Below are 11,808 nucleotides of genomic sequence, written 5' to 3'. Positions count from 1 at the left end.
TTTTTTATATGTTTAATATTCCACTTGAAAGCATTACTGCTGCCACCAGCTGTATTAGAGGGGGAAAAATGGTAGGGGTGGCCATGCCCCCCATCTAGCTCCGCCCCTGATTGTATGGACTCTCCAGCAGGGACCGCGCCTGCGCCTCCTGCTCTCCCCCTTCCCTATCCAGGCTTCACCAATCGTGGCTCTAGCTCCATCCCACAGGCCAGCGCTAATAAGTGGCTTAGCTGCCCGGTAATGGGGAAGTGCTGAGCGGGGAGCCGCAGAGAGACGCCGCTGCGCTGAAAGCCGTCAGGAAGTTGAGGTGGGAGCAGAGGCGCACACATCCTACAGCTGCTGTTGCTGAATCGCTCCTTAAAAAAAGCGCACAGTGATGGAGAGAAAGGTATGGATGCTCACGCTACCTTGTGACACATTAGCACATTTTTTTTTTATTTTTTTTTTTGCTTGTGAGTCTGTCATAAATCCGCATCCACCATAAAAGGATCTACTCCTTTTATATGGTTTGTTCAGCATGTTAGGATCAGGATTCGTGCGCAGAGGAGTTTTTTTTTTCTTCCTCGTCTAGCTGCAATTTATTCTACGTGTGTGTGTGTGTGTGTGTGTGTGTGTGTGTGTATGGGGGGGATAAAAAAATTAATCAATTGCTAATTTCGGATTATTCCTATATAGGTGTGATATGTATATGCATGCATATTTAGAGAGGACTGTAGGCTTCAGTGGCTGCCTGTCTGCATCATCATATCCAGCCTGTATAGTTGCAGCCTGCACCCCCCTTCCTCTCTCCACCTCTCACTGCTTTGCAGCCGTCGCAGACACCAGCGGCTTGTTAACCTTGACTGCTGTGGGAAACAGACACTTGAGGAGTAATAGACAGGATGCACCTCCTGGGAGAGAGCAGGACAAACCATCCTCTCATCTTTAACTTGGAGCCCTCATAACAACTATAGTGATAATAGTGATGAAATGCTCTTTTAGTGCCTCGAGCATTGGATGGGCACGCATGTTTATCTACATATGTATATATGTTTAAGAATTTAGCAGAAAAAAAGGAAAGTTTTTTATTTTTCCAGCTAAGGTGCTGGCAGGAGGTGCTGCAGTCAGCAGCAGCAGGAGAGAGGAATTTGGGGTGTAGGGCTGAAACTAGATCTACTTCTGCTGAGTCAAAGGAAAATTTCATTTTTTATGGTGGCTCATTCTCATCAGCTCCAACTGAATCTTTGCTGCTCTTTAAAAAAAAATAAAATAAAGTAGACTTTGAGGAAGGCTGTAATGTTTTTAGAAATAGTCACCACTCTTATGTTGTTTATATCATAATTACAGTGGGGGTTCTAGATTAATTTTACCACAGGGACCTGAGTGGGGCCAGCATTCCTTTTTTGATTGATTGTTTTTTTTATGGGGGCAAATAGCAAAAAACAAAAAAAAAGACCAATTGCTCATTAATTAATATACGAAAAGAGCCAGAAAGTGACTCTGGCGACCATAATATGTCAGATCTCAATAGTTATTCTTTAAACTAAACCTGCAAAGTTAAACCAAATTACATTTGTACAAGGGACCAATTATTTAGCATCATATTATGTCTTCAGTAGAGGGGCCATAACAGGGGCCAGAACCAGTTCTACAGGGGCCCTGTCTAACCGCCCATTACTATTAATTGAAAGATTACATGCTCTATATAAAGCGTTTCTATCAAATCTAGCTAAATGTTCAAAGAAATGTACTGATTCAAAAGTATTTATTGATAGTACCAAGTTTATGATGCACTTTTATTCATACTACTCGAAATATTATGAATATGAAGCTGTTTGTTGACCCAATTGAGTTAAATTTTTGTAACCAAAGATTGCATGGACACCAATAGCCGTGCTTATACCTAAATTGCTTTAATACATTTCAAACTCAATTTTTTAAACCATATTGTTACTCCACCTGCCTTTGACCCAAAGCTAGCAAAGCTAATTTACTTTTACACCTGGTTTTGGTAAAATTAATTGAATTAACAAGTTATTTTCTGTTAAAACATCCGCTGTGCTAACTACTAACATGGTTTTAGTGACCTGAAGACGTCAAATGTTGAGCTAAACTAATTACAGTAGCTTGTTAGCCTTATGTAGCATTAGCCTTATGTAGCATATTTGAGGCTATAACACTCTAGCGACCAATGTTCAATCAGTCAATATTAATCAATATTGTTTGTATTATTATGAAATTGCAGAAAGTGGCGTTAACTACATAACTTATTATCTTTAGCCCTTTCAGTTTTTCTATTTTTTAATATTGAATAATATGGGTTGTACATTTACGGAAGAGGATTAGGGTCACTGAAAAAATAAAAAGTTAACTGTTTTTTAAACTTTATTTCAGTGTAACATGAGAAAAAAGTCAGAATTCTGACTTAAATCTCAGGATTCTGACTTTAAGAATTCTCTCAGAATTCCATTTTTTAAATTCTGATTCTTTAATTCTGAGATTTATAGTATACTGGCATAGTATCCTGAAATAAAATTAAAAAATCAGTTAACTTTTTTTTACATTTTCAGTGGCCCTGATCCTCTTCTTGATTAGAAAACTAGACATAAACAACTTTTATTGTCATTTGGAGTTGCAAGCAGTTATTTCATATTTCACATATATTTTTTGTATGGTACTCTTTGATGCAATTTTTTTTTTTTTGCTAAATTGTGGGTTGAAAACAGCACAATTTGTATGGTAAATGTTTATCAATAACCTGTTCATAATTTGTTTCATTGCAGCATGATGGAATAACTTTTATATAAAAATTTTATTTTCCTTTTCATTGTAGTTCTATGGCTAGCTTAAATATGGCTTCAAACTTTAGTTAGTCCAAACTGTTGCTTTACCGACTTTATCATCTGATTTACTTACTGATTTTATCATCTTCTTGATCTCCTTTAGCGTGATGCCTAAAATGCTGGCTGAATTTGATACTTTCTAGAAATTTCAGATGTTTATTTTTAAGAATCTAAAATCATAATGTTATGTGTTGTTGGTTGACTGTTTATTATTGTTGCTCATACATGAATCTAATGTAATTACAACATTGTTGTAATTACATTACATATTTAATTAAATTGGAGCATTGTTGGAAAGCAAATACATTTCAGTTATTGAATTTAATAAGGGAAACTAATATAATATGTAGATTTATTTTACACTGAATTCTTTATCTCATAAATTTTTGGGAATATGGTTTACAGGTAATGAAAAACCCAGAATCAGTTCTATTGCCTAATAATAATAAAAATAGTTTAATAAAGAAATTCTATGTCAAGTCCAAACCAATAGTGAAGAAGACTGGTTAGGTAAAAGTACTGAACAGCACAGTTTACACCACAGGTTGTTTAGCAGCAAAATGAGTCACTGGCTGAACAGAGTGCTGTACCCAAGCTTCAAAAAGGAAAGTTGAGTGGAAGGAAAAAGTATTTTTTCAACGATTGACTAAGATAAAGGGTAACTGCAGGAATTAGAGGAATGTGAAGCAAAGCTTTTTCACTATTTTGGAGATGATTGATGACAGTTTATCCAAAGCAAGTATACTGTACTATAAGAAAAAATACAAACCAAAATATATATGGTTGCATTTTTAATTACCTGTAAGATTTAACAATAAAAAATAACGCAATAAAAATCTTAAAATATATCACTTTGTGTTTGATTAAGTGGGAAGTTTTTTCTTTTATGTTTTCACTGAAATGACTGAAATGAAAGAACTTTTCAATGATTCCATAATTTACTGAGGAATCTGAGTCTATCAATGTGAAACATTTAGCTGCTTCACTTTTACTCAGTTTACATTCTGTAATGCCAACAATATTATCACCAGTGTGACTAAATAGTCTATATTTAATGTTTCATTACCTCAGTAATGTTAGAATTTTTTTTTTTAAATCCACATATATTTTGAATTTAAACCACTGCTGATGAAATTATTTTTCTCTTCTCCTTTAAAAAAAGAAGTCTATTATGCTGAGTCAGAACCTGGAAAACGCTTTTCCGTCTTAAGGTTTTGCGGCATTGAAGAAGTGTTTGGGCTTTGTTCGAGCCGCTTGAATGGAAATAAAAAAAGAAAGGGACTAAAATAGCTTTGTTTCAAGCTGCAGTCTTCCCTAACCTAACTGCTGGCACAGATATCGCCCTTAGTATAAGAAAGGTCCATTCTCATTAGTATGCAATGTGCCATCACAGCCTCTGAGGTCTGATAAAGGATCAGAGGATCAGCTCCTTTTACAGTTTGCTGAACGCCTGACCTGTCTTTTTTAGGGAAAACCACACACACACATGTTGGGTCACAATATCCTTGTGGGGACTTTCCATTGACTTCCTTTCATCTCTATGGCCTAACCATGACCCTTACCCTAAACCTAAAATAAATTCAAACCTTAAACCTAAATCTAACCCCCACCCCAAGAAGAGAATCATTATTCATAGAGACCAATTGTTGGTTTCCATTTACATATACTGTATATATATGTGTGTGTGTGTGCGTAGGTGTGGGTGTTTGTGTGTGTGTGTGTGCGTAGGTGTGGGTGTTTGTGTGTGTGTGTGTGTGTGCGTAGGTGTGGGTGTTTGTGTGTGTGTGTGTGTATACAGTATATAAATTATAGAGCCAACTATAATTTTTGATTTGGGTAAAATAACACTGACTACTTTACTATGGTGTATTTTCACTTTCCTTTATTTTAGGCATCTCTTTATTTATATGTGTTGTATGTATGTATGTATGTATGTATGTATGTATGTATGTATGTATGTATGTATGTATGTATGTATGTTTGTATGTATGTATGTATGTATGTATGTGTATAGATATATCTTTATCATATATGCATGTTTTGTGTAACCATTTATTATTTCTTTTTCTTTCTTTAATTATTCTTTGTAAGGACCCCAGGAAAAATAGCAGCAGCATCTCTCCGTAGCCAATGGCGATCCACAATAAAAACAAAGTACTTTGTTCAGTCATGTTTGAAATTTACCCATTGCCAGTCAGGGTCACCTACTGTTTTTAATCCAGTTTTCGCCGCCTGAGTCATTTGTTTCAGTGTTTTCACTGCTTTCCAGACTAATATTGATGGAGGATTTGGATTATATATATTGGTCGGTAAGTTAAACATTTAGCGGCTCAGTTCTTTGTGATATTTTCACTGATAAATATACAATGGAGTGCTTCCTTTTCTGTCAGGGAGGAATGTTTTTGCCTAACGGCTGCTAATCGCTAAAACAAAGCTCACCGTTAAACATCTAAAAATAATAAACTCTGATTTGATAATGAAAATAAACCATTTGGGTCCTTGTTCATGCTTTGTTAATACCAAACTTCAACGTATCTTATCTGCATTTCACAAGCGAGACCGACACAATGTAAGAAGTGTGGTAGGCATTTGTATTTTACCTCCTTTTGTCCAGCTATTAACAGCACAACTGGTCAGTTTAGAGAAATGGCAGGAAGAGCGCCATTGTTCAAAGAAAGCCACTAGTAGTCCAGTTTGCAGTTTGCACATACTATGAGCTCAAAGTTTGACTATTTTGCATTTTGTGTCTAAATGTAAAATGCTAGGTGCAGCAGGACACTAACCCTGCACAGAACCTGGAACTCATCCCACATACCACTGCCAAACATGGTAGTGGCAGCATCACATTGTGGGGATGCTTGTCTTCAGTAGGGACAATGGAGCTGGTCAGAGTCGATAGAAAGCTGGATGGATGCTGAGAGATTGATGTAATGTCAGGACAACCACCCAAAACAAGCAGCTGAAGCTCACATTGAAGTCCAGTGTAATATATTAAAGATTATGGTTGTGATTGACAAAATGTTTTAAAGGTTCCAGGGATAACAATGTGTTGGAACATGATTTATAGTGCAAGATAAAAACTAATTCTGAGTGCTGCTTCTTTTTATTGTTGTTTCTTTATCACATTAGCAAGAAATCTAGAACTATTATTTGGAGGATTATCTTTATTATCATTTTACAAATAATAATAATTTCGTAGTATTTTTTTGTAAACCTATGTTTTATATCCCCATAAGAATATATAGTTTTGTAATTCTAAATCTAGGATTCTGTGACCTAATTTGGAACAGAGCAGTTTCAAGAGCAGATTATTGCTGTTTTCTTTATTCACTGTTATCTCACTCAAAGCTGTGCCTTAGCTCTCTTCTTTTTCCTGCTTTATATATAAACCCTTTTTTTTTAATCTTTTCAAATCTTGCTTCCATTTATAAACCAGATAATGAGATTGCCCACTCGACTCTGAAACGAAATGTCTGGCCTGTAATGGCCTCACAGTTCACAGAGCAGCTGGCTGACCTATTTTAAAGAGAAACAGTTCAATGCTGCACACTTTAAACGGGCACTGATGTTTGTTAATGTGGCTCCTTTGCTTGCAAGTAAATCTTGTCAACTGCTTTTGCTAAGAGAAATATGGTGAAAATGTAAATTAATCCATTGTAAAAATGTCAGACTTTCTGACTTTTTTTTACATTTTTCTACTGACATTTTTCTAAGTACATACATTTCTAGAGTTGCTATTGACATGGCATTTTCACCAGATGTGGGTAACAATCCAACTAAAACAATACATGTCCCAACATTTTCAAATACATTTTTAACACAGTGAAATTGCACAGAGAAAAAGTATTGAATACACTTACTGAAATGCATTTGATAATTTGTAAAAAAAAAAAAAAAAAACAAGGCCTTTATTGGCAATGACAGCTTCAAGACTGCATTTAGAAATTAGTCATGTGCATTGCTCAGGTGTGATTTTGGCCCATTCTTCCACACAGTCTTCCAATTAGAGGCCTGCGCGGGACAGCTTTTCCAATCCCGCGCATGCCAGCTCCCGCAGTGTTCAGTCCCGCTCCTGCCTGCACCTGTAATAGCTGCAATTCCCGCATGATTCCGATGTTCGCCCACTGCTCAAGGCAATTCGTGTCATTAGTTTGAGGAATTAAACAGGCTGTGCTTAGCTGAGCACATTACTGGGCGATTCTTCACCGTATAGTGAATGATACGCGTTAGGTGGCATGAGCTGCAATATCCAGCACATTGTGATGTATATATATATATATATATATATAATAGAAATAAACTGATAATTTATTACTTTATTTTACATTTAATTTTAGGTTTTAAAACACGTTTTTTGTTCGCAGGACTGCCGCTTATCACCGCTACCGCACTGTGCGCGCTTCCTCCAGCCCGCATCCGCAATGAGCTTTCAGTACTTGTCCCGCGCCGCACTGCTTTGCGTTGGGTCCTGTGAGTCCCGCGGGGCTCCTGCGGGAGTGCAGGGCTTTACTTCAAATCTTGAAGGATATTAATCCCTTTTAACATTCATTTATATTAAAAGGGAGTTTTTCCTCTCGACTGTCGCTACAAGCATGTTTAGTGTGAGGGATTGCATTTGAGTCAATGAGTCGATACAATCAACTGGTTTTCCTTAGGTAGAAAACTTTGAATCAATTTGACTGTATGATCTGGTTAACTGTAAAGCGCCTTGAGATGACGTGTGTTGTGAATTTGCGTATATAAATAAACTGAATTGAATTGAAGGTTTGTGGGTCTCTTCTATGAAGTCTGACCTTTAGTTCTTTCCATAGATTTTCTAATGGATTCAGGTCAGGTGAATGGGATGAGCCATTCTAGCAGCTTGATTTTCTTTGTCAGAAACTAATTGAGAGTTTCCTTGGCTGTGTGTTTTGGATTCATTATTTTGCTGAAATGGTAGATGGCAGCAGATTTTTATCAAGAATTTCTACGTACATTTTTCCATCCATCCTTCCTTCAATTATATTAAATTTGCTAGAACCATATGCTGAGAAGCAGCCCCACGCCATGATGCTCCTCTCGCCAAACTTCACGGTTGGTATGGTGTTTTTGGGGTGATGTGCAGACTGCCATTTGACCTCCAAATATAATGTATTATGGTAAAAAAGAGACTATTTGTTATGGAAAAATCCGCCACAATATTTCCAGTACAACTGCTGTGTGGGTTTATTTTCCATTGCATTTGAGCCAGTGCTGATCATTGATTTTTCTTTAAATAAACACCTAAAGTCTTTTCCTAAGCTGCAGACGGGCACACTGTCAGAAGTAATGTTTTCAGCTCAGCAAAATTAAACAGTTTAGCTGAAACTGGTTTTTCAGACGCTTCACTCTGTTTAGCATCTGAAAACAGCTTATGTTAATCCATCTTATTGTGTAAATGTTAGCGCTGCTTTTAGCCTGAAGAAACGGCAACCGTTCAGGGGCAGGACAGTATAGATGATGGATGGTGAGTTCACATCACATTTAACCCAATGTATATTTTTTATGTCAGATGGTGATTTTTAACATTTAATAAAAATTTTGTAATACCAAGTAGGGCTGAAACAATTAATCAGATTAATCATTGTTAAGTGATTATTGAAATAAACATTAAATTATTTAGTAATCAATGAATTTTTTTACTGGAGTATAGAGACTCTAAAACATCCCTTTAGCTGACAGAGCAACCCACTTAGATCAGTAAATATATCAAACTTTTAAAAAAATATATATAAACATTTTGCATTTAAGATAAAAAAACATATTTTCATATGTCAATATGATATATCCAGAATTCCTCAAGTGGAAAAGTTTTAGTTTCACCTGATTTGATTTCGTAAAAGGTTTTATTTAAGGAACCTTTGGTTGTCTGATTATTAACTGATTAATTGAAAAAATAATCAAAAGATTAATCAAGCTGCAAAATAATAATAAGTTGCACCCCTACTACCAAGCTTTAATTAGTCACTTTATAAAAGTCAGCAAATCCAGTGGCATGTGCTAGAAATCCAGCGTTTTACTTTTGCAAAATTAAACACAACATTCCTTCAATATTAATGTCTATTTATTCTTTTGATGACAGGAGAACAAATGCATGTTTCTGTTTGGCAAAACATACACCTTAATATCCATCTTCAACTCAATGCTGACAGCTATTATAAAGTCCTAACTACTAACAACTTTCTTTGTTTTATTTTTCTTTCCATTTCTGTCCATACACATACAGCCAATGGCAGTTTTTCCATTTTAATGTCATAGGTTGGCTTGAGTAAAGAAGTTTGTCATAGTTGCCCATAACAAAAACACTTCCAAGTAGAGCTTTCAAAGTTAACCCATAAATGTGCAATAATGCAATTACTTAAAGCTTCATTAATTTATTTAAGAGCGATTAAAGTGCATGCTTCCATACTTTTTAGAGCTGTAGTTTTCTGTAAACGTCCAGTAGACAAGCAGAGTTTTACCAGATCCTTTCCACCTCTCCTCACACATATATGGTCTGTGAAGTCTGACCCTTTTGATGCTTTTAGGGTCTTATATCTAATTAATATACATAATAAAAGTCTTATTCAAGCAGCTTTTTATAGTATGACGCATAGTTCTTTTTTTATATTCTAAATTATTGGATTTCCTTCACTGAATTTTATTTGAATCCTCATTTTAATCCCACTTAAAGTCTCTTGTCTTTATTGACAGTCCTGCATAAATGTAAAACATGCTTATCAGATGCTTAGAGATCTTTCTGGCGACTTTTTGAGTGGAAGTACCTATATAGATTTTTTTTGTAGAATATTCTTAAGAATCAGAATCAGTTCATTTGCACTTAGAAGGAATTTGACTTGGTGTTGATGTGCAGACTATACAGTATATACAGAATACAGAATCTATAGCTATATACAATACAAAACATACAATATACTATATGCAATATGCAATATATAGTACATAGCTATACTATATGCACAGGTTTAGTAGTTTTGTTTTTGCAGGGTGATGGGGGGCAACACAGAATGTTTTCTCTTTAGGCATCTAAATGGCTACTGTAGTCCCCCCAGACTCCGTGACTTGTGCCAATTTGGTTCAATTTGGTTTCTGCTTTTACACTTAAATGTAATAAATAAAGACCTCTTTCTGGTTTTTTTTTGGTTTTTTTGTCAGCTGTCTGAGGGACATTCGTTCGTCTTAAAATCTTAAAAAGATTAGACCAGAACTTGATAATTCTGTACTGAAAATAGAGGCTTTTTACCACATTTGATGAAAAACATGATTAACAAAATAAATAGTTTTATTTGTAAAAATTAAAAAATATTAATTAAATCCTTTCTTTGCCATCAGGGCTTCCTTAGAATGACTGTGACAGTGATGTGTGAGGGAAAGTTATAGAGACTGATTATCCTACAGAAGCTTTATATAGAAAAAAAATCTGTTTCTTATTTGTTTGGTTACATAGAAATGTCTCCTTTATGTCTGAACCGTCACTTTAAATGTGTAAAAAAAATTTGCATGAAAGCTTATTAAGATGTTCTGATTAAAATATGCTGCTTTTAAAAACTAACACTATGAATGCACCTAGGGAAACATCCTAGTAAAGACGAATCTGGGATTGGGAATTAGGTTTGGTCATTCAAGTGATGATACTTGAGAAAAGAATTATGATTTCCCCACATTTAATGCAATAGGGTATAATAATTATAAACATGAATTAGTGTTTTATAGTTATATTTGTGCTTTGATGTGTTCAGCAGATGAACCATGATTGAAGGCATTGCTTTTCCTGCTCAGTTTGAGCGAACTCCTCCTGTTTGACAGAAGGCTGCTGCAGGTCCACACGTAGACATCAAATTCTGATGGAAAACTGGCTCTGCCAGGTTCTGTCCTTTTCCTCTCTTGGTTCTCATCCCAACTCATTATGGCCCCGCTGGTGCCAGCCCTGTCATCTGCTGCCTCCCGTCCACAGCAGACACAAAGGTCAGGTTCTGATGAAGAGTAGGAAGGAATGAAGGACAGAGAGGGAGTTTATAAAAGGAAAGCTCATGTAGAGGAATCATTGGGAGCATCCTGTATAGAGCTGCAGTGTGTTAGCTGAGTTCTTCTCTCTCCGGTTTAATTTCTTGTTTCACAGTTTTTTCTCTGAAATCACCCCAGTCTCAGTCGGCCAGCTGCTGCTCCACTTCTCAAATCACTGAAGTCTGCATTTCTCTCACACGATTGGCTGCTGGCTCTGAATGCTGAGCGGATTAATCCCGCTGCCATGGCTACAGCAAACAGGAAATGCCTGGAGGCAGGTAATGCTCCAGGCTCAGTGTGCTGCTTGCCGCTCTTGTATGTTGGGGGGGGGGGGTCTTTTCTGTTTTTCTGTTACCCCGTATTTCCATCTGCTGTGGTTCCTCTGTATAGGAGCCAAAGAAAGATGCTTTGTGTCAAAGCTACCATGAAAATCTAAGCTCAGCCCACCACTAAACAAAAAAATACATTCAGTATTTGTGGCTTAAAAGAACCTTGGCAGTCTGACCGTCCAGGAGGAGCAAGGCTGCTTTTCATCCAAAAGGGATTTTTATCCAAATTACTTCGATCTGAAAATATCACCAGATGCCCCTTTTATTTGCTGTTGTCATGGGAGACTTTTCTCTCCTTCTCTGCAGGTTCCTCTTCACCGCACATGCTTAGCTGCGAGAAATCAGCCCCAAAATGTACTTCTCCCCTGCTTTAATCCCCGCCTCCCCCCTGGCGAAGGTGCGGGTCGTGCTTTTGTGGAGTCCCTTTGAAGGCGGCTGTTTGCCATTGAACTGCTTGCCTAGAACTCTGGCCTTTAAGCAGCTTGAGCTGAGTTTTGTCTGCAGCTATTAAACTGAAGAAAGAGAAGCGAGGGGCCCAGCGGTGGGAGCGAATTAGATTTTCTCCATGCCCGCTGTACAGTGCATATTCCCCCTAGCGCACCCCATCCGTCTGTGACAATAATGTTGACAGGGGC

At 36.8% G+C, this 11,808-nt stretch overlaps 1 protein-coding gene across 1 annotated transcript in view; it reads left to right on the top strand.

Moving 5' to 3' along the window:
• Window positions 1–172: 172 nt before the first annotated feature.
• The window catches only part of smarcd3 (SWI/SNF related, matrix associated, actin dependent regulator of chromatin, subfamily d, member 3), a 65,609-nt gene continuing 53,973 nt past the window's right edge, over window positions 173–11,808 (top strand). Inside the window, exon 1 of the mRNA XM_015375700.1 lies at window positions 173–388. Coding sequence (XP_015231186.1) covers window positions 377–388 — 12 coding nt within the window. The 5' untranslated portion in view covers window positions 173–376. The remainder of the gene's footprint in view (window positions 389–11,808) is intronic.

The sequence above is a fragment of the Cyprinodon variegatus genome, unplaced genomic scaffold (genome assembly GCF_000732505.1).
Source record: "Cyprinodon variegatus isolate N-32 unplaced genomic scaffold, C_variegatus-1.0 Scaffold123, whole genome shotgun sequence".
Classification (NCBI taxonomy): domain Eukaryota; kingdom Metazoa; phylum Chordata; class Actinopteri; order Cyprinodontiformes; family Cyprinodontidae; genus Cyprinodon; species Cyprinodon variegatus.
The sequence above is the reverse complement of the archived record's forward strand: the minus strand, read 5'-3'. Positions and strand labels throughout refer to the sequence as shown.